This window comes from Lampris incognitus, chromosome 12 (genome assembly GCF_029633865.1).
Source record: "Lampris incognitus isolate fLamInc1 chromosome 12, fLamInc1.hap2, whole genome shotgun sequence".
NCBI lineage: Eukaryota > Metazoa > Chordata > Actinopteri > Lampriformes > Lampridae > Lampris > Lampris incognitus.
Window position 1 is genome coordinate 5,320,079 of NC_079222.1, and position 26,156 is coordinate 5,346,234.

The following is a 26,156-nucleotide window of genomic DNA, read 5'->3' on the forward strand; positions in this document are numbered from 1 at the left end:
TCCTTACTTTTTGTGCTAAGTATATTTTTCTTAACATAGAAAACAGAGCTCTCACAAGCACACCTTTTGCTCGGTCCTGTAGGGACCCTCCCCCCCAAGTTTTCTGCTTAAGTCAGCCCTTTTGTCACTCAGCCCAATATTATCCCCTGCAACCAACTCTGCCTCCTCTTCTCTTATACTTCACCGCCCCCGTTTTCCCCCCAATTGACCCTTTGCTAAGGCCCGCCCCCCTTAGTTACTGTAGCTAAGTCCGTCAAGCTTTAACATTATTTTACGGTTAATAAAAGTAATTACTTACCTTGCAGCAGACAAAGCTGTGCTTGTTGATCTTTGAGGGGTTCAACTGGATTTGAGGACGTCCACATAGCTTTATCCACAGCCTACACTTTTCAGGGTTTGATTTTGATTTTGGAAAGGGAAAAAAAACGTACATCTCCTTCCAACCTCTCCGGGTAACGAGTGTCACTGTTACAAGTGCCCCAGGCACAACATTTAACCATAACTAGCTAAAAGTCCACAAAACAAGCTCGAAAATGAAGAAAATCTGAAACTTTTGCATCAGCGTCAACGGACCGCCGCCATGAAAGTGTCGGACCTCTGTCGGAGCCTGTCCTATGCTGTGCTTTGACTGGCCAGTCTGCATTTCGGGGGCGTGGCTTAGCGAAGGGTCAGTTGTACTTGGCCAATTACCCCACCCTTCTGAGCCGTCCCTGTTGCTGCTCCACCCCCTTTGCTGATCCAGGCTGCAGACTACCACACGGCTCCTCCGAAACGTGGAGTTTCCAGCCGCTTCTTTTCACCTGACAGTGAGGAGTTTCACCAGGGGGGACATAGCGCATGGGAGGATCACGCTATTCCCCCCAGTCCCCCCCCCCCCCAAAACAGGCGCCCGACTAACCAGAGGAGGCGCTAGTGCAGCGACCAGGACACACGTCCACACCCGGCTTCCCACCCGCAAACACGGCCCTTGTGTCTGTAGGGACACCCGAACAAGCCGGATGTAAGACAGGGATTCGAACTGGCGTTCCCTGTGTTGATAGGCAACAAAATAGACCGCTACGCCACCCAGACACCCTCTCTTCTCTTGTACTTTGCTCCAGCCTCATCAGTGTTCTCTTGGCCTCCCCGCCTACCGCCCAATGACCCTGAGAGCAGGATAAGCGTTTCGGATAATGGATGGATGGATGGATAACAAGAGGGAAGAAATATAAAAAAATAAATAATAACCACTATAAAGAACACATTTTTCACATTTATATAATGACATATTGCATATTAATTGCATACAATCACATAAAGAAAAATATATGATCAAAATTACATATATAAACATATAAAAATAGATACAAATATAGACCAACAATGCTTTCATAGAAGTCTGTTCTTGAAGAAGACTTTGTTGGGTACTGGGCAGACTGGTCATACTGGGCAGCACCCAGTAGTCAACAGTATAAGATTGGGGTTGTAATGGAACAATAAATATCTCTTTGAAACCAAAGATAATTGAAATAGATTCCAATTTAATGGATTTTTTTAGTCACGAAGTTCAAGGCACTTTGAAATACATTGATAGCTGAGTGGTCACTAATCGATGGGCTAAGACGATGTGAGGAAATCAGTAAAAAATGATTTTATGATCGATAAGCTTCGAGGCTAAAATGGTTTTACTGGTCATCAATATTCGACTGCAAAGTAGATTTGACCTGGTTGACTGGCAAGAGGGCTGTTACTGTTTAAGTGGGGGAGGGGGTCATGTGGGGTCTATAGAGAGACAAAAGTAACATAAAGACTGTGAATACTTTGCTACATATGAGTACATTACTGCATACAACCAGTACTAGTGTAGTAAATAGTATTCAATCAAAACACATTTAGTCTGCAGCATGACTCTATTGTACTATCTTTGGTCAACCGGAGGAACATAAAACACCAGTATTGATTTGAATTGAATAAATCAAAACAAATTGAATTGAAGTTGAACCGAGTTCAGTTTTGGCAAAAAAGGCCCATCTATTAACTACTCTGTTTTGTTGTTTTTTGTTAAGACTTTTTTTTTTCTTTTTTTTTTTTTTGCTGAACACAAGTGTGTCGTTTTAATGTAATCCGGTCTTCTGAGGACAAAGTGAACTTTTGACCTGTTTGGATTACAGTACCAACTGAAGTACTTGTAAGCGGGGATTTTAGTTTTGGTATATTTGATTTGCCTGTCCAGATCAGCTCAGGGACTGAGGTATAACGTAATAAATGAACACACATATACACAGACCTCTTTCACGATCTATCCTTCTCAGAAACACACAATTCATCACTTTCCAACAAACATTTTATTCTCTCTTTCTCTCTCTCTCCCCCCTCCTCCCTCCCTCCCTCCCTGAGGAAATGGGCTTTCATCAACATGTGTACAGTGACATCCACTTCCACATGTACTTTTGAAGTGCACATTTCAATACAAATAGACTTACACAGTTACTTCATCATCTTCATAAACAAGGGTGTAGGTCTGGTTTGGAAAGTGGTGGCTGCATAATCCCCCCCCCCCTTTTCTCCCCAGTTGTACTTGGCCAATTACCCCACTCTTCCAAGCCATCACGGTTGCTGCTCCACCCCCTCTGGCGATCTGGGAAGGGCTGCAGACTACCACATGCCTCCTCCCATACATGTGGAGTCACCAGCTGCTTCTTTTCACCTGACAGTCAGGGGTTTCGCCAGGGGGACAGAGCGCATGGGAGGATCACGCTATTTCCCCCCAGTGCCCCCCCCAACATGCACTCTGACCGACCAGAGTAGGCGCTAGTGCAGCGACCAGAACACATACCCACATCCGGCTTCCCACCTGCAGACACGGTCAATTGTGTCCATAGGGACTCCCGACCAAGCCTGAGGTAACATGGGGATTTGAACCGCCGATCCCCATGTTGGTACGCAACACAATAAACGGCTATATTACCCCAACTTACAAGGTTACTTCATCATCTTCACACACAAGGGTGTAGGTCTGATTTGGAAAGTTGTGGCCACATAAATTTGGCAGGGTGTCTGGGGGTCCTCCTCTAGAAAATTTAGGAATTTTTCATTGCATAGCCTGCATTTTTGCACAATATACTATGACTCTATAGTACTTTATTGAACAGAATAAAAGGTGAGAAATGATTATTACAATAACAGCATTTTAACTTTTAAACAGTTAAATAACCGGTGTTGTCACATTAGTCCCAGAGAAGTCACAGGACTATTTAAAAGAACAAACACCAATAACGAAACAGCCCCTGATGGTGTCTCAGGTTTCCTTTTGAAGACATGTGCAGAGGAATTTACACCAGTCTTTCAAAGGTCGGTTCATTCACATATAGTTCCATCTCTCTGGAAAAAGGCAGTTATTACTCCTCTTCCAAAAAAAAAGCCCATTCCCCAGGAAAACAATGACTATAGACCAGTAGTACTGACCTCTGTTGTAATGAAGTGTCTGGAAAAGATGACGGTGTGGAAGCTGAAGTCAAACATAAATGGACAGCTAGATTCTTATCAGTTTGCATATAAAGACTGGCACTGATGATGCAATACTTACCATAATACACTTTATTTTGCAAAACCTTGAAAACCCTTGTGTCAGGCCTGTTTCAGACTTCTGTTTGTAGACTTCAGCTCTGTTTCTACTGCCCTGCAGCCACACATCCTTCTCACGAAGCTCAGACAGAAGTCTGTTAACCCATATATCATCAGGTGGTATCACTCCTTTTTGACCAACAGGACCCAGCAGGTCCGAGTGAACCAGACATCATCTGAGTCTAAAGTCATCAACACAGGTGTCTCTCAAGGATGTGTGTGTTCTCCTATTCTGTTTAAACCATATACAAATGATTGTAAAAGCAGTCATCCCAGCACTTTAGTTGTCAAGGTTTCTGATGACACCGCCATCTTGTGACTTATGGATACAGACACTGGCATATCTGGCTTTAGTTTAGAGGTTGAAATGTTTGTACAATGGTGTGATGACCATTATCTTACTGTAAACACTAGCAAAATAAGAAAAAATGGGGCATCCAGGTGGTGTGGCGGTCTATTCCGTTGCCTACCAACACAGGGATTGCCGGATCGAATCCCCATGTTTTCTCCGGATTGGTCGGGCGTCCCTACAGACACAATTGGCCGTGTCTAGAGGTGGGAAGCCGGATGTGGGTATGTGTCCTGGTCGCTACACTAGCGCCTCCTCTGGTCAGTCAGGGCGCCTGTTCAGGGGGAAGGGGGAACTGGGAGGAATAGCGTGATCATCCTATGTGCTACGTCCCCCCTGGCGAAACTCCTCACTGTCAGATGAAAAGAAGGGGCTGGCGACTCCACATGTATCAAAGGAAGCATGTGGAGTCTGCAGCCCTCCCTGGATCGGCAGAGGGGGTGGAGCGGCGACCGGGACAGCTCGGAAGAGTGGGGTAATTGGCCAGATACAATTTGGGAGAAAAAGGGAGAAAAAAATCGGGGGGGGACAGAAAAATTATTTTTGATCCAGGACATCTGGGGGATCATTCTCCAATACTGATCCGTAATGCTGGTGTTACCCAATTTCATTCTTGCAAATACTTATATGTACACTACCGTTCAAAAGTTTGGGATCACCCAAACAATTTCGTGTTTTCCATGAAAAGTCACACTTATTCACCACCATATGTTGTGAAATGAATAGAAAATAGAGTCAAGACATTGACAAGGTTAGAAATAATGATTTGTATTTGAAATAAGATTTTTTTACATCAAACTTTGCTTTCGTCAAAGAATCCTCCATTTGCAGCAATTACAGCATTGCAGACCTTTGGCATTCTAGCAGTTAATTTGTTGAGGTAATCTGGAGAAATTGCACCCCACGCTTCCAGAAGCAGCTCCCACAAGTTGGATTGGTTGGATGGGCACTTCTTTGAGCCGATTGAGTTTCTGGAGCATCACATTTGTGGGGTCAATTAAACGCTCAAAATGGCCAGAAAAAGAGAACTTTCATCTGAAACTCGACAGTCTATTCTTGTTCTTAGAAATGAAGGCTATTCCATGTGAGAAATTGCTAAGAAATTGAAGATTTCCTACACCGGTGTGTACTACTCCCTTCAGAGGACAGCACAAACAGGCTCTAACAGGTACTATTTAATGAAGATGCCAGTTGGGGACCTGTGAGGCGTCTGTTTCTCAAACTAGAGACTCTAATGTACTTATCTTCTTGCTCAGTTGTGCAACGCGGCCTCCCACTTCTTTTTCTACTCTGGTTAGAGCCTGTTTGTGCTGTCCTCTGAAGGGAGTAGTACACACCGGTGTAGGAAATCTTCAATTTCTTAGCAATTTCTCGCATGGAATAGCCTTCATTTCTAAGAACAAGAATAGACTGTCGAGTTTCAGATGAAAGTTCTCTTTTTCTGGCCATTTTGAGCGTTTAATTGACCCCACAAATGTGATGCTCCAGAAACTCAATCTGCTCAAAGAAGTGCCCATCCAACCAATCCAACTTGTGGGAGCTGCTTCTGGAAGCGTGGGGTGCAATTTCTCCAGATTACCTCAACAAATTAACAGCTAGAATGCCAAAGGTCTGCAATGCTGTAATTGCTGCAAATGGAGGATTCTTTGACGAAAGCAAAGTTTGATGTAAAAAAAATCTTATTTCAAATACAAATCATTATTTCTAACCTTGTCAATGTCTTGACTCTATTTTCTATTCATTTCACAACATATGGTGGTGAATAAGTGTGACTTTTCATGGAAAACACAAAATTGTTTGGGTGATCCCAAACTTTTGAACGGTAGTGTACATGTCGACTATAATCTGTCTTGGCATGTCCATGTAAATTATGTATGTACCAAGCTCCAACAGCGACTCTACTTTTTGCACAGACTCTGGAATTTGGGGGTTGTATGGAGGGTAGTGATGTTATTTTATCATGCTGTAATAGAGAGTATATTACGTTACAGAATCTCAGCTTGGTTTGGTACATATCAGTTAAGTTGAAATCACAAATACACAGACTGGTCCACACAACATTGAAAATGATGGGGGGTTAGGGAGCATCCCTCCCTCCAAATGCTCTTTTAGAAGACAATAGCTAAGCAGGCAAGGAACATTTCGCTGACCCCTCTCATGTCCTGTATTCAGAATATGAACTGTTCCCATCAGGTAAACACTACAGGGTTCCAATTAAATACAGGGAAAGATACCTGAACATGTTTCAAAACTCTCATCCCTCTATCAGTGAATCTTCTAAACTCAGGACATAAGGAGGATGTGAAAAGAGGGGCGATGTTGCACGTATTTGAATGTACTTTATGTCTGCACTTTTCTTTGCTATGCACTTTATTTCTGTTAATGGACTATAATGTATGTATTTTTGTGTGGCAGCCTTTATGTCCAAGACAAATAAATATGCCTTGGGACAAATAAAGTAATCTTGACTCTTAAAACATGCACATCAATTGCTCTTTTAGGTACATCATTCTACCTGTTCCCTCCTCTTTTCTTTCCCTGCCTGGCCTGGGCGTTCTCTCTTTGTTTTTCCGCCTCTCTGTGATGTCTGTATTAACAACAAAGCTTAATGAAAATGAATGGAACTCCTAATTTGCTATTCAAGTCATGAAAATGAAGGGAACTTCTGATTTGCAATACAACACTAGATAATAAGTTAACACCAAGCATGTGCTTACTGGCAGATGTTATTTGCTGATGGATGTAAAGCAAGTGAGCTAAGTCAGCCTTTTACTACATACATAGCTACGTATATTTACCAGGAAATAAGACCTTATATCTCTCTTGTCTTGATATCCGTGATGCTAATCCAGACTGCTGAATTAAGAGGAAATATTGTCATGTTAACTACAGTGACCCTGTGGCCACACAGATGGGATTTGAAACTGGAAGAGAGAATAGCAAACTAGCGATCCTTGAAGAATTACTCATGCGACCTCTTGGTTGGCCGACAAGTATAATGCCGGTGCTCGAAGTGGGCCGATACTCACCAGTACACAGTTCCAGTACTTCTACTTCTTACTCTTTGGTGTACTGTGAACTTTTTCTTGCACACCACATATCTCATGAACTGTCCGTACACTTTCCTGCCCTCTCCATATCGGGTTCTCTGGAGGATTCATAATGGCCCCAAATAAACTGCATGATGTTGAGTCAGAGGAGCAGAGCGTGACACACACGAGTATACAAGTTCACATTAAATGTTTCCTTAAAATGTGAGCTTGAATATGAAAGGAGTAGGTACAGAGGTAAAGTTGGAGTCTGAGCTGTGTGTACTACATGTGCAGTACACTTTGACATGTGGTTTGTTGGTTGGTGTGGTGTGTTACTGTTTGATCTGTTGTAGTATTGTGTGTGAAAATGTATTGTGAAGACAGCTCTGCTTTATAATGCCCCTGACATTTTTCCATTTAAAGTTGATCTTATCATATTGTGTGTGTGTGTGTGTGTGTGTGAGAGAGAGAGAGAGAGAGAGAGAATAGGTTGAAAGATGGATAAACAGCGAGAGATAAAGATCAAGTTTTGACTATAATGGCACTGCTTTTGGAGAAAGACTGTGTGTGTGTGTGTGTGTGTGTGTGTGTGTGTGTGTGAGATTTTATTAATCTCCCCCTGTCTTAATAGGGATTTTACTTCAGACACAACCTCAGGACAGTGATTTTGACACACATGACACACATGCACAGACACACTCTGACATACGCCCTCTTCTCTGTCTCTCTCTGTTGTTCTGTCATAAAGACACCAAGTTGCATACTCGCATGTATCCTTGTCTCAAACAACTGTGTGCGCTGATACACACACACTTTACTCTTAAACAAATATGTACAAACGTGTGGCTGTTTTTTCTCTTTCTCACTTTCTACCTCTTTCTCTCTGTCTCTCTTTCTCTTGCTCTCTGTCTGTCTGTCTGTCTGTTTCCTCTCTCTGTCTGTCTTTATTTCCTCTCTCTGTCTTTCCTCTCTCTGTCTCTCTCTCTTTCCCCCTTTCCTCTCGCTCTCTTTCTTCTCTGTCTCTTTCCTCTATCTCTCTCTGTTGCTCTCTTTCCTCTGTATCTCTCTGTCTCTCTCTTTCCTCTGTCTCTCTTTCCTCTATCTCTGTCTCTCTATCTCTCTCTTTCCTCTCTCTCTCTGTCTGTCTGTCTCTCTTTCCTCTATCTCTGTCTGTCTGTCTCTCCTCTCTCTTTCCCCGCTCTCTGTCTGTCTCTCTTTCCTCTATCTCTGTCTCGTGCTCTCTGTCTGTCTCTCTTTCCTCTCTCTCTGTTTCCTCTCTGTCTCTTTCCTCTATCTCTCTCAGTGGTGGGACTGATACACCCTGGAGAGCCCAGCTGGGCTTGGGAGAGAATATGAAGCCAGTCTGGAGGGTTTATACAAACCACCGTTAATTAAAAAAGCTGGTGGTCTGCAGTGGAGGGTCTTGAATGGCACAGTGGCATTCAATGCATTTGTTTCTGTGCGAGACCCTAATGTGAACGACAACTGTCCCTATTGTGCCCAGAGAGAAACAGTTTTTCATTGTTTTTTAGTGTGTGTGAGGCTTACACCCCTGTGTCTGCTACTAGAACATTTATTTAGATCATCTGGGGGACGTTTTTGCAAACAGATTTTTATTTTTGGTTTCAAATACAACATGTAAAATTTAAATGCCAACTCTTAAACTTCATTGCAGGACAGGCAAAAATGGCTATTTATGTCATTTATGTCACGTCAGATGCTAATATTTTTAAGCACTGGCCCCATGGGCCACCAAGCCCTGTAAAAACACAGAAAAGGCAATTTAACACAACTGGGCAACATGGGCAGAATGACATTTTTTTATAATTATTTAAATTGAAACTCAAGTTTTTGTAAATATATGGTACATATATTCTCTCACAGTCTCAGTTCAGTCTTGTTCGCATCCCTCTGCCTCATACACTCTCACTTGCTTGCTTGCTCCCTCCCTCCCAGCATTGTCCCAGTGTCAGTCATGTGTGCATTAAAAACATTACAAAAAGCAGTAGAATTATAATCCGCAAGAACCGAAATATAGTGGGCTTGGCACAGCTTCTCCAGTGTTGGTTCCAGGCACGGCTCCAGGATTTCAGCTTTGGGTGGGCCAGGCCAATTATGGATGGACCTGAAATTCCGTAGGGGGGTCTGGGGGCATGCTCCCCCGGAAGAAAATTTTTCAATATTGACAATTTAAATGCATCAATTTGGTGCATTTTGAGACCAAAATCGAGCTAGATAGAATAACAAACGTAATCACAAAAAACCCTCATAATTCATGCAACATTGACAAAATGAGCCAAAATGTTAAAAATTACTCAGTGCAAAATATATTTTGCTTGAACAGCAGCAGTACCATCACTTGCCAACGTTGAAAGCCAGTGAGTGACCATTTTGAACTATAATTCTATCACTAACCGACCAATAGAGGGCGCAACAGGTCTGTGACCAAGCAACCACCCAATCAAAGGCCCTGTCCCAATACCCACCCTACGCGCTACCTAGAGTGGTGCAGTTTGGTAGTACAGCGTTGCGTAGGGCATGCAAAGTCCCCTTTGGGAAGGAGGTTTAAATGAATTGAACTGGAACGCCTGAGTAACGCGAGCAGAGCAGCGAGCCAGTATTCAGAACTCGCTCATAACGTTATCTGTCATGTAAAGACATGCTACTAGAGTTCATTATCAATCACTGTCAATCACAGTCTACAAATCTCTATGATCACAAGACAATGGGCTATGCTAGATGATTTCATTAACACCGGGGTTTTTTTTCGATTTCATAAAGGCACATAGAGAAGATGCATTAAACATTTATTGTCGTCACAGAGTAGGCACCCTGTAGTAATGAACATCGGCCTTTCTTTTTTACATGGCTCAGCATCAGACCATCTAGCAACAAAGTCGGCTGCATTGCAAAGGGCATTTCGTGGTATGGCAGTTGGAACTAGCCTAGCCTAGCCTAGCCTATCCCGCCGGCGTTGAACATCACATCACGTGTCTCATATACCTTGCTTATGCATGAACATCAACATATAAAATGATGTTTATAAAAACTATTTTTAGCACAAAGTCATGCGATTATTTCGCTGATTTCGAATCATTTATGACTAAATGAAAATTTGTAAAAAATCATGTATATCATATATTTTTTTGGGTAGGAAAATTGTAGGGTGGGCCTGGTGAAAAGTGGGTGGGCCTAGGACCGTCAGGCCCACCCATAACGCCGTGCCTGGTTGGTTCCCAGATGTCATTGTAGATGTGAGGAATGAATCTACAGCAGTAAAGTTGCCGACAACAGCGTTTACACCATTAACTATGAGTAACTAGCTGCAGTACAAACAGAAAATCTGCTACGCGAGCTAGCCAACAAGGCTCAGCGTTTTCGGTTTTTATTTTTCAAAGCCATCCAGCATGCCGAATTTCGCCACAAGAGGGCGCTGTTACATAACCTCACATGAACAGGAACAACTTTTGGATCCGTGGAAACATAAAATCCGAGTGAAATCAGTTTAAACCGATCTCCTTTTAAAAAGATCTGAGTATTTTTTGGTGAAAATCGGTAAAAACCAAAAACGCTGAGCACTGCGTACAGAATAGTATGCAATGTTGAAAATTTTAATCATTTTCTCCCGTTATCCATTCTCCATTTCACGTATTTGTCTCCCCATTGGTGTATTTTCCGGCGATGTAACTGCAAGGTGTGCAACTGTACACCTTGTGTTGTCCACTTTTCCCATGAATTGTGATGTGGTGTTTCCTGAAGGCATTGTTTCTGATGAAAAATGAGCTAGACTTCTCGGCTTGTTGAGGAAACTGGCGGCACACCGCAGTACATTACGTCCTTAGATGTGTCATTTTCTAGCCATTTAAACTCCTGCTTCCATTCACTCTTAAATTTTCGTTGCCGTTCCGTTTTTTCATAGTGCACCTTTTGTGTTTCTGGTTCTTCTGTAGGGATCGTGTTCGCAGCTTGAGTAACGTTAGGCTTAGTAAACCCATACTTCAGCAGCCCTGACATATCGGCAGCTAGCCGGCGACAAGTAAAATTAAGTTATTGTTAGCTGTTTTCGTAGAATGTTGAATTAAAAGGCATGAATGAATCGGGATGTTTGTGGAACTGTGACGTTGCGTTTGCGAAGGGCAGTGGGTATTTTTTATTTTAATTTTACCTTGACTTGGTGGCCACAGGGGGCCACCTACTGGGGATATATGGTGGCCACAGAGTAACTTTTTATGGCCACAGGCCATCGAGACATGGTTAATGTCGAACCCTGTATGTGAGCCAGAAAAGAAGAAGTGAAGAGTGTGTAGAAGTGATGTTGAACTGTTGTTTAGCAGGATGGCCCAGGCCAGGATAAGGTAGAGTTCAATAAAGGACACATCCACGCCATGTGGTGTTATAAAGATCTGGACACATCCACACCATGTGGTGTTATAAAGATCTGGACACAGCCACACCATGTGGTGTTATAAAGATCTGGACACAGCCACACCATGTGGTGTTACAAAGATCTGGACACATCCACGCCATGTGGTGTTATAAAGATCTGGACACATCCACACCATGTGGTGTTATAAAGATCTGGACACATCCACACCATGTGGTGTTATAAAGATCTGGACACATCCACACCATGTGGTGTTATAAAGATCTGGACACAGCCACACCATGTGGTGTTATAAAGATCTGGACACATCCACACCATGTGGTGTTACAAAGATCTGGACACATCCACGCCATGTGGGGTTATAAAGATCTGGACACATCCACACCATGTGGTGTTATAAAGATCTGGACACATCCACACCATGTGGTGTTACAAAGATCTGGACACATCCACACCATGTGGTGTTATAAAGATCTGGACACATCCACACCATGTGGTGTTATAAAGATCTGGACACATCCACAACCATGTGGTGTTATAAAGAGGTGCTGTGTTCAACCATAAAGGATGAGCTGGTTTCTGCTGCAGAGCTCGGATAAAAGGGTCTTGCCTGTTTATTATAATGTTTTGAGCTGTTGAATGGTTTTGTTGGGGGGGATTGTTAGAAGATGCATGTTGAGTGTTTGTAATTTGACAAATATTGTTTACATGTTTAAAAAGATTTCAAGTCTGTTTTTTGATAATTTTCTTTCTTTGTTAAAGACTTGTTTTAAAATTAAAAAAAAACTCTCTCTCCCTCTCTGTCGCTCTCTCTCTTTCCTCGCTCTCTCCCTATCTGTCACTCTCCCTCCCCCCTCTGTCACTCTCCCTCCCCCCCTCTCCCTCTCTCTCTCTCACACACACACACACTTTATGCCAGATGTTCGTTGTAATGACTGATCACAGAGATTTCCATTTGAATGGTGTGTGTGTGTGTGTGTGTGTGCGCGCGCGTGTGTGTGTGCGTGCATTCAGGTTTTTGTCATGCTAATGTAGTTTCTAGCAGCACATGGGGTCATTTAGATGGGGGATATTTTGGTATTGATTCAGGGTTGTATTTCTTTCATTTTTATGAATTTTAGTTTTTTTCTTTTGCTCCCTGAATGTTTCTTTCTTTCTGTTTCCTTATCTGTTATTCTGTCTTCCTGTTTCTGTCTGTCTCTTTCTCTCTCTGTGTCTGTTGTTCTTTCACTATTAGTCCAGCATCTTTGTATTTTAACACAGACAGACAGACAAGACAGACAGATAGCGATACAGACAGACAGAGACAGACAGACTGATATACAGTCAGACAGACAGACAGAGAAGACAGACATATAGAGAGACAGACAGACAGACAGACAAGACAGACAGATCAAGATACAGACAGACAGAGACAGACAGACTGATATACAGTCAGACAGACAGACAGAGAAGACAGACATATAGAGAGACAGACAGACAGACAGACAAGACAGACAGATCAAGATACGGACAAACAGACAGATATACAGTCACACAGACAGACAGATAGAGATACAGACAGACCTGTATACAGACAAGACAGATAAAGATAGACACAGACAGACCGATATACAGTCAGACAGACAGAGATAGAGAAGACACAAGACAGACAGATTGATATACAGACAGACAGATATACAGTCAGACAGACAGACAGAGAGGCAGATACAGACAGTCAGACAAACCAACAGACATGTACAGTAAGACAGAGAGACAAGACAGACATGTAGAGACACAGACAGACAAGAGATACAGACAGTCAGACAAGACCGGCCAACAGACAGAGATACAGACAGACAGATAGAGATACAGACAGAGATACAGATTTCTGACTGCTTTCACACAACATGCAAATGTAAAAGCACAATTTCGCAGCCCTGTACACACAAATGTCGTACAACTGACACAAAAATCTGTGAAGTCAGCCTTGATAATCAAAATGAATGATAGTGATTTCAGTTGAATTCTGTCTCTCACATGCACTGGCGTAAATATAGGTGGTGCAGCCAGTGCAGTGGCATCAGGGCCCGTCGCTAGGGGGGGGGCCGTCAATATTTCTGCATGCATTGTCCTAGTCCAATGTTACGTGTCTGTTTTGAGCATGTGACGATAGCTTGTTTAGCGTGCGCAATATCATTTACCTATCTAGCCTACCTAAGTAATGTTAGAAAAATAAAATCAAGCAAGCAAGCATGAGTTGCACACATAAAAGTGGATGTAAAAAGAGGAAGGAGAGCAAGGGAAAAAAGGAAAGCTGCAATGTGTGCTGCGTGCGTGCCAAACCATGCAATCTAGCAGGTTTTTAGTCTGATGTGTGCTCCCCTGTTACTGTCGAATGACAAGGCTATTAGCTATATTACAGCCTAGTTGCTTTGTTGACTTGTTTCATTGCCTTGTCGACTGATTTGATTTAGAGACCGTCTGTTTAGGTTTCCGAACTCTGTCCGTGGTGAGTCCGCTCTCCGTGGTTCTGAAGTGTAGCCAATCTTTTGACGTACTGACCTTTACAATAACCCATCTGTGTCAACTTTGTCTGTTACTTTGATATTTCTATTTTATTTGTCATATTTTATGCTGTGAAGCACTTTGTGATTGTATATCTGTGAAAGGTGCTATACAAATAAATTACTAAAATTACTTACCAAGCCCACCTATGGTGGTGGTGGTGTGTGTGTGTGAGCGAGTGAGAGAGAGACGGGGGGGGGGGTCTACGAGGGCTGCTTGCACCAGGGCCCATAATAAATATGTTACGCCAGTGCTCACATGCATGTACACATAGATTCAATGCACAAATCTTTAACCTGCAAAATAATCAAAACAATTGTGATGAAAAGAGAGGAGACTGGATGAGCAGTGAGACAGTAAAATCGCATTTACATCACCATCACTCTATTGTCTTTTACATTAACATAGCTTGGAATGCTGTCATGAATATTTTTGCCACATTTTTAGATGCATATCAATGTTGATTGACAGCAGCACTAGACTCTGTAGCCTATTGACTGATAACTTTATTTATATAGCGCTGTTCTAAAACAGTGTGACAAGAAGAGTAAGACCAAATTAGAGTAAAAATAAGAACAGTGGGGCATCCAGTAGTGTAGCGGTCTATTCTGTTACCTACCAACACGGGGGTCGCCGGTTCGAATCCCTGTGTTACCTCCAGCTTGGCCGGGCGTTCCTACAGACAGAATTGGCCGTGTCTGCAGGTGGGAAGCTGGATGTGGGTATGTGTCTTGGTCGCTGCACTAGCGCCTCCTCTGGTCGGTCGGGGCGCCTGTTTTTTGGGGGGGGAGACTAGCGGGAATAGTGTGATCCTCTCACATGCTACATCCCCCTGGTGAAACTCCTCACTGTCAGGTGAAAAGAAGCGGCTGGTGACTCCACATGTATCGGAGGAGGCATGTGGTAGTCTGAAGCCCTTCTGGATTGGCGGAGGGGGTGGAGCAGTGACCGGGACAGCTCAGAAGAGTGGGGTAATTGGCCGGGTACAATTGGGGGGGACCGGGGACGGGGAAAGATGCAAAAAAAAATCTAATTGAATTTATACAAAGCTATTATTATTTATTAAGAATATTCATTATTATTATTATTATTTATTAATTAATAATAATATTTATACAAGACTATTATTATTTATCAAGAATTTGTATATGTTTTCATGTTTCACTTGTGTAGTAAATGAAAGAGTATTTATTTCCAAGCTTTCAAACTTGTTACATTGTTATTTATTATTGTATCTCTTCTCCACAGTTCCACCCACCTTTTTAAACTACCCCACCAACAGCTTGGCGTTCGAGTCGACAGACATCGAGCTGGAGTGCTCTGTGACAGGGAACCCTCCGCCCACAGTGAGGTGGATGAAGAACGGAGAGGAAGTGATACCCAGTGATTACTTCCAGGTCATAGTAAGTACCACAACATAAGAGTCTGTATTTCCAGACACAAAGGAAAAACTCCAGTCTCAGCTCTGCATGCTTCTTTCAAAACATTTCCATGTCCGGCTAATGCACATTTACAAAATTTCAGCTCAGTTTTTGTCAGATTTGATGTAATTTGATTCGGGGTCTGGGCCCAATACCTCAATTCCATGAAGCAGAATAGCTTTTAGGATGCATTTTAAACTCTTAAATCACATCTTGACAGAGCCATTTTGCTAGGCTTAATTTTGTAATGTTTAAGTTGATATGAACCATCCCGTTAATCAAGTTAGGCTGGAGGCCAGTATGTGGCATAGGTGGCTGGAGGCCAGTATGTAGCATAGGTGGCTGGAGGCCAGTATGTGGCATAGGTGGATGGCAAGATAGGGGAAAAAATAGGCCAGAAACTGATTTAATAACAACTTTTAATACCAACATTTAAAATTGCTGCGATATTTTGCTCAGAAAAAGTTTTGATGTTACAAAATGATACTAATGCAAGAAAGTTTGCGTCAGGTTGCCTCTGATCTTTGGTAGCTAAGTGTTACATTAAATTAACTGGCAAGCTCTAGTTCTAGTTAAACTTTCAAGCAAGCTAGCACGTACTGAAATCTCTTAACATTGTCACAATCGTGGTTTGAGCAGAATATCAGAGCAACTCAAATTACACCATGGCTAGGTAATGCAGGCTCTTCTCTTCTTTCTTCCGCTGCTCCCGTTAGGGGTCACCACAGTAGCTGACCGTTTCCATCTCTTCCTGTCCTCTGCATTTTCCTCTGTCACACCAACCACCTGCATGTACTCCCTCACCACATCCATAAACCTCCTCTTTGGCCTTCCTCTTTTCCTCTTCCCTGGCAGCTCCATATTGAGCATCCTTCTCCCAATATACCCAGCATCTCTCCTCCACACATGTCCAAACCATCTCAATCTCGCCTCTCTTGCTTTGTCTCCAAACTGTCCAACCTGAGCTGTCCCTCTAATCTACTCATTCCTAATCTTTTCCATCTTTGTCACTTCAACTCTACCACCTCCATCTCTGCCTCCTGCCTTTTCATCAGTGCCACTGTCTCCAAACCATACAGCATAGGTGGCCTCTCTACATCTTGTAAACCTTCCCTTTCACTCTTGCTGGTACCCTTCTGTTGCAAATCACTCCTGACACTCTTCTCCACCCACTCCACCCTGCCTGCACTCTCTTCTTTACCTCTCTTCTTCATTACCCGTTACTTTAAACAGTTGACCCCAATATTTAAACTCATCCACCTTTGTCACGTCTGCTCCTTGCATCCTCACCATCCTGCTGTCCTCCCTCTCATTCATGCATATATATTTTGTCTTGCTCCTACTGGCTTTCACTCCTTTTCTCTCCAGTGCATAGCTCCTGTTTTCATCATAGTCCACGGAGACTCCTGCTTGATCTCATGCGTCAACCTGTCTATCACCATTGCAAACAAGAAAAGGCTCAGAGCCGATTCTTGATGTAACATTTCCAGCTTGAACCCATCTGTCACTCCTACCGCACACCTCACCGCTGTCAAACTGTCCTCATACATATCCTGCACCACTACTATGTACTTTTCTGCCACTCCGGACTTCCTCATAAAATACCACACCTCCTCTGTTGGCACCCTGTCATATGCTTTCTCTAGAGCCACAAAGACACAGTGTAACTCCTTCTGACCTTCTCTATACTTCTCCATCAACATTCTCAAAGCAATCATCACATATTTAGTGGCATACAGCTATATTGCTGCTCGCCAATCTTCACCTCTCCTCTTAACCTAGCTTCTATTACTCTTCCCCATATCTTCATTCTATGGCTGATCAATTGTATGCCTCTGTAGTTGCTACAGCTCTTCACATCACCCTTATTCTTAAAAATTGGTACCACTATGCTGCACTCCTCAGGCATCCTCTCACTTTCCAAGATTGTGTTAAACAGTCTAGTTAAAAACTCCACTACCATCTCTCCTAAACACCTCCATGCCTCCACAGGTATGTAATATGGACCAACCGCCTTTCCACTCTTCATCCTCTTCATAGCTACCCTCACTTCCTCCTTGCTAATCCACTGCATTTCCTGATTCACTATCCTCACTTCATCCAACCTTCTCTCTCTTTCATTTTCTTCATTCATCAGCCTCTCAAAGTACTCCTTCCACATTCTCAACACACTCTCCTTGCTTGTCAGCACATTTTCATCTCTATCCTTCATCACCCTAACTTGCTGCACATCCTTCCCAGCTCACTCCCTCTCTTTAGTGAGGCAGTACAAGTCCTTTTCTCCTTCCTTGGTGTCCAACCTCTCATGCAACTCACCATACGCCTTTTCCTTTACCTTTGCCACCTCTGCTTTACGCTGCATCTCCTTAATAATAATAATAATAATTACATTTATATGGCGCTTTTCTACACACCCAAAGCGCTTCACATTGAAGTGGGTAACTCGCTTGTACTCCTGTCTACATTCTTCTTCATCTCTCCGATAAGCCACTTCTTCACCAACTTCTTCCTCTGTATACTTTCCTGTAGTCCCTCATTCCACCACCAAGTCTCATTGTCTTCCTTCCTCTGTCCAGATGACATACCAAGTACCTTCCTAGCTGTCTCCCTCACTATTTCTGCTGTGGTTGCCCAGCCATCCAGCAACTCTTCACTACCATTCAGTGCCTGTCTTAACTCCTCCCTGAAGTCCACACAACAGTGGACTTCAGCTTCCACCATTTGATCCTTGGCTCTGCCTTCACTCTCTTTCTCTTCTTGATCTCCATAGTCATCCTACAGACCATCCAATGCTGCCTAACTACGTTCTCTCTCATATGCGCTGATAACGTTCATCATCACACCTTCGATTTCCAGCTTCATACTCATTACTCTTTCCGACACTGTCTTCACCTCCAACACACTCTTGACATACTCTTCCTTCAGAAGTACGCCTACCCTTTTTCTCCTCTTATCCACATTATGGTAGAAGAGTTTGAACCCACCTCTGATGCTCCTGGCCTTACTCCCCTTCCACTGTGTTTGTTGTACGCACAGTATATCTACCTTCCTTCTCTCCATCATATCAGCCAGCTCTCTCCCTTTACCAGTCATAGTGCCAACATTCAAAGTTCCGACTTTCACCTCCACACTCCTACCCTTCCTTCTCTCCCGCTGCCTCTGGACATGCCTTCCCCCTCTCCTTCTCCTTTGCCCAAAAGTAGCATAGTTTCTACCGGTACCCCGCTTGCCAACAGTACCGGTGGCAGTCATTGGTAACTCAGGCTTCAACTGATCTAGCATGGAAACTGATTTATGATCTGCATATTTGATTTGTCAAAGTTTTTATGCCGGATTCCCTTCCTGACACAACCCTCCCCATTTATACGGGCTTGGGGCCGGCACTAAGAATACACTGGCTTGTGCATCCTCAGTGGCTGGGCTGAGAGTTGGAAACCAAACAAATAAACAAAAATAAAAAAGTACTAGAGAGGGCAGAACTGAGGCTGCCATCTGCGGCACCATCTTGGTGGAAACACTATCTTGGTGTTCTAAATTATAGAGATGTCTTTTTTTCAGGAACGTGACCTTATTATTTTGTTCCTCAGTTATGTTATTGATTCGTAGTTATGTATAGGTTTGTATTAAGTTACAAAAAATAGGTACATTGAAAAAATGATCAGCTTCTGTAGGAGCTCAGCTGTTTTGATACTACTAAATTGAGGTTGCCCCTGGCAACCTCAAGTTGGCACTCTACAGATACTAAGTGGATTTTTCGAGCAGACCAGGGCCATAAAATCACTTTATGTGCAGACGGTTTTCTTCTCTATGTATCTCATCTTCTCTCATCCACTCCACATAGCTTCAGCACTCTTAAAAGAATTTGGTAGATTCTTGGGTTATAAACTCTACCTTGATAAAAGTGAGCTTTTACTTATTACCACAACTTCCAGCCAAAGTTATTTTCATTCTCTACTAATTAAAATGACAAATAATGAATGGAGTTATCTTGGTATATCTGTTATAAAATGTCACTCTCAACTGCTAAAGGCCAATTTTACTCCACTCCTGGATTATACCTGAAAGAATCTTATTCGCTGCTCCACAATGCCGTTATCAGTAGCGAGACGAATTAATACAAGTAAAATGAACATTCTTCCAAGGTTGTTATGCTTATTTCAGTGCATTCCATATTTCCTCTCAAAGAACTTCTTTAAAAAGCTAGACAGCCTTATTTCATCATTTATGCTGAATAATAAAACAGCTCGTATCCAGAAATTATTTTTACAAAGGCCAAAGCTGCTTGATGGAATGGCTTAAATGAACTTTGAAATATATTACTGGTTTGTGGCAAAATATCAAAAGCTTATTTTATTGGTTACGTGATAAATCCACCTCTGACACTCCTGCTTGGTTACAAATTGAATGTAGCTCTTGCAGTTCTATCTTTCTTTATGTCCTTTTGTGTTCATCAGTTCCTTTGCACACACCCCAGGCTCATCAGAACCCATTGGTTTTACACTCTTTGACAGAGGAGAACTGTCAGGACCATCTAGACCTCAGAGAGTGCCCAAGATATTCTAAAAAATAATATTAAAAAATTCTTCAGTTTTAATTTTATGAATTCACAATTTGACAATCAACATCTCAACAAAATGTTACTGGCGAAATAAATTCTTCAAACCTGCATGTTCAGTTTGTGTTGGAATGTGAAGGGATTAAATGAAAGAAGCCCCTTTGTCTCCCTGTCAGAATTTTGTTGCCTCTGCAGTTGCAATGAAGAAGATGCTATGCTTTCAGCTCTGTGATTGGTGGTCTATAGAGCTATAATTTTACAGAAGTCTGAGCAATTGTAATTCAGTGAGAGAGTAATTTCAAATGGCAGTAAAATTGACCCATCATATCTTCCCTCTAAATGGATGGGCTTTGTTATCGCGAACTTTATGACCCACTGTTATGTTCCACCCACAGTGGAGAGATACGAATCACAAGCGGGCAAGAAAAACACAACCCGCCGATAAACTAGCTAGCTAGTTAGCTTGTCCAGACAGTTTTAAGCATGCCATTGTTCACCCATTGCTGAAGAAACCTAATTTAGATCCCCTGTCGTTACGTAACTACAGATTAATCTCCAAATTGTCTTTTTTATCTAGCGTTCTGGTGAAAGTAATTTCTTCTCAATTGATTTCTTTTATGAACACTAAAAGTGTTTTAACAGTTTCCATTTTGGCTTTAGAACACTTCATAGTACTGAGACAACTCTAGTTAAGGTCACTCATGACCTACTGCTGACTGCAGACAGAGGTGATTACTCGATTTTAGTTCTTTTAGACTTAAGTGCTGTCTTTAACACAGTCGATCACAGCATCCTCTTATATCGCTTAGAGACTTGGGTTGGTATCAAGGGCTCAGTTCTTAGCTTATTATGCTCTTACCTCACCAACAGAACCTTTTTTTTGTTGTTTTGGGTTTACTTACTTCCTTTTTTTTAATCCCCCCCCCCATTGTATCTGGCCAATTACCCCATTCTTCCAAGCTGTCACAGTCATTGCTCCACCCCCTCTTCCGATCCGGGGAGGGCTGCAGACTACCACATGCCTCTTCCGATACATTTGGAGTCACCAGCCACTTCTCTTCACCTGACAGTGAGGAGTTTCGCCAGGGAGACGTAATGTGTGGAAGGAGCACGCTATTCCCCCCAGTTCCCCCTCCCCCCTAAACTGGCGCCCCGACCGACCAGAAGAGGTGCTAGTGCAACGACCAGGACACATACCCACATCCGGCTTCCCACCCGCAGACACGGCCAATTGTGTCTGTAGGGATGCCCGACCAAGCCGGAGGTAACACGGGGATTTGAACCGGCGATCCCTGTGTTGGTAGGCAATGGAATAGACCACCGTGCCACCCTCACACACCGGGTAACTACTTCCTTGATGGCTCATTTGAGTTGTGGTGTCCCTCAAGGCTCAGGTTTTGGCCCCCTTCTCTTTTCTATATACATACTGCCCCTTGGCCAGATCATTCAAAATCACCATATCTTTTACCATTATTATGCAGACAACACTCAGTTATACATGCCACTAAAACCCACAGATCCCAGGGCACTGGCAAATTTCACAACTTGCTTCTCTGACATTAAATCCTGGATGTCCAAAAGTTTTCTTAAATATAATGATGGTAAGTCTGAGTTCATTCTGTTCCATCCCAAAAATTCCATCAGCTCTTTTGTTACTAATCTTGGTGGTCTGTCAGGTAGTCTTAAGCAGGCTGCTAGGAATCTTGGGGTAATATTCAATGCTAACCTCGCTTCTGATAATCAAATCAAACATGTTGTTCTGTTATGCTTTCTCCAGCTCAAGGTAATCTCAAAAATTAGGTTATTTTTATCAATTACAGAGCTGCAAAAAGTTGTACATGCTTTTATCTATTCTTGGTTTGACTATTGTAATGCACTTTACTTGGGTATCCGTAAGGGCCCCCTCCACCATCTGCAGTTGGTACAAACCGTTGCTGCTCAGCTCATTACCAGGACAAAGAGGCATAACCATATCACTACAGTGCTTGCCTCCCTACACTGGCTCCCTGTTATATTTTGAATTGATTTTAAAATGTTATTGCTCACTTTTAAGACCAAACGATCTTGCTCCTACATATTTTTCTGATTTATTGACCTGCTATACTCCCCCTCAACCATTAAGCTCCACAGATGGAGCCCTGCTGGTTATTCCCAGGTCTTGGTTTGTCACAAAGAGTGATCAGACTTTTGCTGTTAGAGCCCCCACACTATGGAACTCTCTTCCTGTTGAACTAAGATAAAACAAGTCTCTAGCTTCTTTTAAATCTCATCTTAAAACTTTTCTTTTTGTGAAAGCTTTTTAGAAATGTTTGCTATTTGTTTTCATTTATTCATATTGTTTTTATTTTGACTCCCGAGTTAATTTGGTCTTATTCTTGTTTTTGCCACCTTGGATAATGGTTGGATGGTTTTTTTTCTTTGTAAAGCACTTTGTAACATTGTTTTAGGAAAGTGCTATATAAGTAAAATAATTATTATTTTAGTATTACAAACAGTGAAAACGGAAAAAGCTGAAAGAAGAAGATATTATAGTATTACACTAAGTCAATGTTACAAATGCATTACCACCAATATGAAATAAATGGCATGTATCCAAACTTGTTTGACTGTGTAACTATTACTGTCGTTATTATTATTATAATTATGAGGATAATGAATATAATATTGATTGCATATACAATGCACTTGCCATTAAAAACAAAGAAAAAAATGTAAAAAACAAATTGTACAATTTTAACTTTAACCAGTTGAACAAAAAACTGAAGCAAAACGAAGCGGTGAACGTTTGCCAACATATTTTCAAAAGTCACTGAAAATAATGTCTAGTCGACACATGATGACATAAAAATGTGAGGATTATTTTGTAATGCTATTTAGAGAGCCGCTTACTGTCAATGAGGGTTCATAATCTGCTGTAATCCAGTAATCTACACTAATATCTTGTTCCCTCATTCACTCTCTCTGTCGGCTCTGTCGCTATTTCTCTCACAAAAACGCACACACACAAGCTGTATCCGTGTGTTTGTGTGTGTGATACTACCACATACACAAACGCACACACCCACGCAAGCACATCAAACGGATAGATGAGCTGTCTGTTAGTTATTCAACTCCCTCTCTCTCACCTATTAAAAGGGGCAAGAGAGAGGGATGTCATGGATATAGAAAAGATTTTTATTTGAAAATAAGATAACCACACAAGTACGGAGGGCCGTATGAGACATAAATCAAATTGACCTCTCACAAATGCTACTGAAAATCAGACCGCTCATATTAACAACTGAAATCCCCTCACACATCCAAAGTGTGTAGGGGGTTGTCGGGGGTTGACTTCAGAAGAGTGGAACATTCTTCTGAAGTCAGTTCCAACTCCTGACTCCCACCATTGGAGTCGGGCCTCGACTGATCTGGTATGGAAATCTGATTTATGATCCGCATATTTAATTTGGCAACGGTTTTATGCCGGATGCCCTTTCAGATCATTTATCTGGGCCTGGGACTGGTTCTAAGAACGCACTTCCTTGTGCATCCCCACTGATGTTGATGCTGTTTTTGCGTTTGCAAAAATGTTAAAAGCTTGTTTAAAATTAGAGTTTTGTTATTACAAAATTCTGAAAAATCTGGACGTTTTTGCAGTGTGTGGTGTTATAAAAATGTGCTTTGCTGTGTTGTGGATGATGAGCTGCTCTTTGGGAGTGTACTGAGATGATTTGGATTCTGTGAACCCTATGTTACTGACCATGTTGGTTTTTAACCTGTTTAATATTGTTGTTTTGTAACATTTTTGTGAATTTTTTATCGAAAATATCTCTCTTTCTCTTTCTCTGTCTCTCTCTCTCTCTCTCTCTCTCTCTCTCTCTCTCTCTCATTCCCTCACTACACATTGAAACAGAAAGTGATAGAGACATTTTCAAGAAGTCATTAGAACAAGCAAAAGAAAGTCATGAAAAGTGTATTTATTACACAATTGACAAAGAACACACTCTAGCATCAGTCTGTGTTTATACAGAAGAAGACACATTAAGGTGTGTGTGTGTGTGTGTGTGTGTTAACAGGATGGCAGCAATTTGCAAATCTTGGGATTGGTGAAATCTGATGAAGGGTTTTATCAGTGTGTTGCGGAAAACATTGCGGGGACTGCCCAGGCTATGGCTCAGCTATTACTGAGAGAGCCAGGTAAGGCTACACACACACACACACACACACACACACACACACACACACACACACACACACACAAACAATTTCTCTCCCTTTCTCTCCCTCTCCCTTTCTGTCTCCCTTTCTCGGTCATGCACACAGTAGTTTTAGCAGCAGTGAAGGAATTACGGAGGCCCTGGGAGGAAAGTGGGCAAAAACAAATTCTGCCAATCCATTTTCTAAGTCTTCTAAATTGTTTTCTCTCTCCTGTCTTTATAACTAAAGAACAGGTCAAAACAGGTGGGGAAAAAAACATTTTGCCAGGGCAATACTTAAAAGTTCCTTAACTGTTTTTTTCATCCGTGAGAACAGGCAAAAAGAAAAAGTTTTGGCAGGCACTTTTTTTTTTGTCAGGGTAATTTTTGTAAGTGTTTGTTGTCATACAAACACATTTTTGTTGTCATACAACAGCAGACATACAAACACGTTTTTGTTTTGTAAGTGTTTGTATGACAACAAACACTTACAAAACAAAAATAAAATACAAAAACACTGGTGTTTTTGGTGTTGTCATGTGACGTGCGGGGAGGTGCGTTGAGGGTGTCTGGCTGGGAGAGCTGGCGTTGGATCGGCTGGGAGAGCTTGGTCTGCTGCGTCCTGTGGGCCTAGGGACCACGGCCCTGCCTGGAACTGTGCCCAAGGAGGAAACACCGAGGGCGGTCTGACAGGACGTGGAAGCAGGGCAGGCTAAGCGAACTGCTAGCCCATGCAGACCGGCAGTTCCAACAGTCATCCTGGCTGGCGTTCGTTCCCTTGGACAGTGATTTTTTTTTAATTTTTTTTTTTTTACCTTGGATACATGTGTTAGTTTAGACACATTTGTGTTCTTGAAGTTCTTGCAGTTTTTGGATTTTTGTTTTTGTGTTGCACTGCTGTGGGCTGGGGAAAACAATGTATTTTCATTTCATGTGGAAGTACTTGAAATGAAATGACAAATAACATGTTCTTGATTCATACTTTTCAACATAGCTGGTTGAAAAGAGGGTAAAGAGAGGTTGTAGACGTTCAGACTGAATATCACCCAGTTTTCAACTAGAAATCAACGTTGAAATCTTGGTTGCTGCTCACTGGGATTTTTAGTACATGGGGTAGTGGGGAACGTATGCTTCTTGTGGAATGAGTATTACAGGGAAAATGATCCTGGGGAAAAAAGAAAAAAATCACCTGTTTTCACTGATGGAAAAAAAAATCTCGTCGGTGAAATGAGTATCATGAAAACAAACACTTTGAAAAATGATCCTGGCCAAAAAAAAAAATCACCTACCAAAAGTTTTTTTTCAGCTGTTTTCACAGATGGGAAAAAAATTAAGGAACTTAGAACCCTGATTGGGATAAGCGGCTTGGATAATGGATGGATGGAATTTAGACAGATTATCCTGGCAAAACCTTTCTTTTTCACCTGTTCACCTGTCATAAACATGGGAGAGAACATTTTTTAATTCCACTTAGAATGTTGATGACCAGAATTTTTTTTCCCTAACTTGCCTCTCATGGCTTTCGTAAGGAATAGTAGCAATAGTTGTAGCAAAAAGTAGTAATAGTAGTTGTATTAGAAGCAGTAGTAGTTGTTGTTGTTGTAGTAGCAGTAGTTGTGATAGCACTAGCAGTAGTAATTGTTTTAGTTATTATAATATTAGTAGTCGCTGTAGTAGTAGTTGTAATAATAGTGAGAGTAGCTGTAAGTATTAGGAGTAGCAGTAGTAGTAGCGATAGTAGTACAGGGCTGCCAAGTTTCAACAAAAGTTAAGAGTGAGACTCTGGCAAGGGATTTTTCGCCGGCAAAAAAAAAAGGCCTTTTTTAAGGTGGATTTACAGGAATATCTGAATTTAAATTAACATTAGGCTTAGACTGTTGTGATGTTGTAATGTGATGTTGGCCTCCTCCTCATGCTCTCTGTCTTTACTCGGAATAGTGAACACATAAGAAATATTGTCAATTGCTAGAAAGAATAGAATACACAGAGTCCAAGCCTACATTAGAATTAGACTGTCGGATGTCATTATTCAGTCTTATTCTGTCATTTGTATTCAGGGAGCTCCTCTCAACCCAATTATTTGAGCAACT

The 26,156-nt window shown here is 42.0% G+C and overlaps 1 protein-coding gene across 1 annotated transcript in view; it reads left to right on the forward strand.

Moving 5' to 3' along the window:
* Positions 1–26,156, forward strand: part of dcc (DCC netrin 1 receptor) — a gene marked incomplete at its 5' end in the record, with an annotated part of 148,172 nt that overhangs the window by 23,637 nt on the left and 98,379 nt on the right. The window contains 2 exon segments of the mRNA XM_056290895.1: positions 15,164–15,318; positions 23,947–24,067. Of these exon segments, the coding sequence (XP_056146870.1) occupies positions 15,164–15,318; positions 23,947–24,067 (276 nt within the window).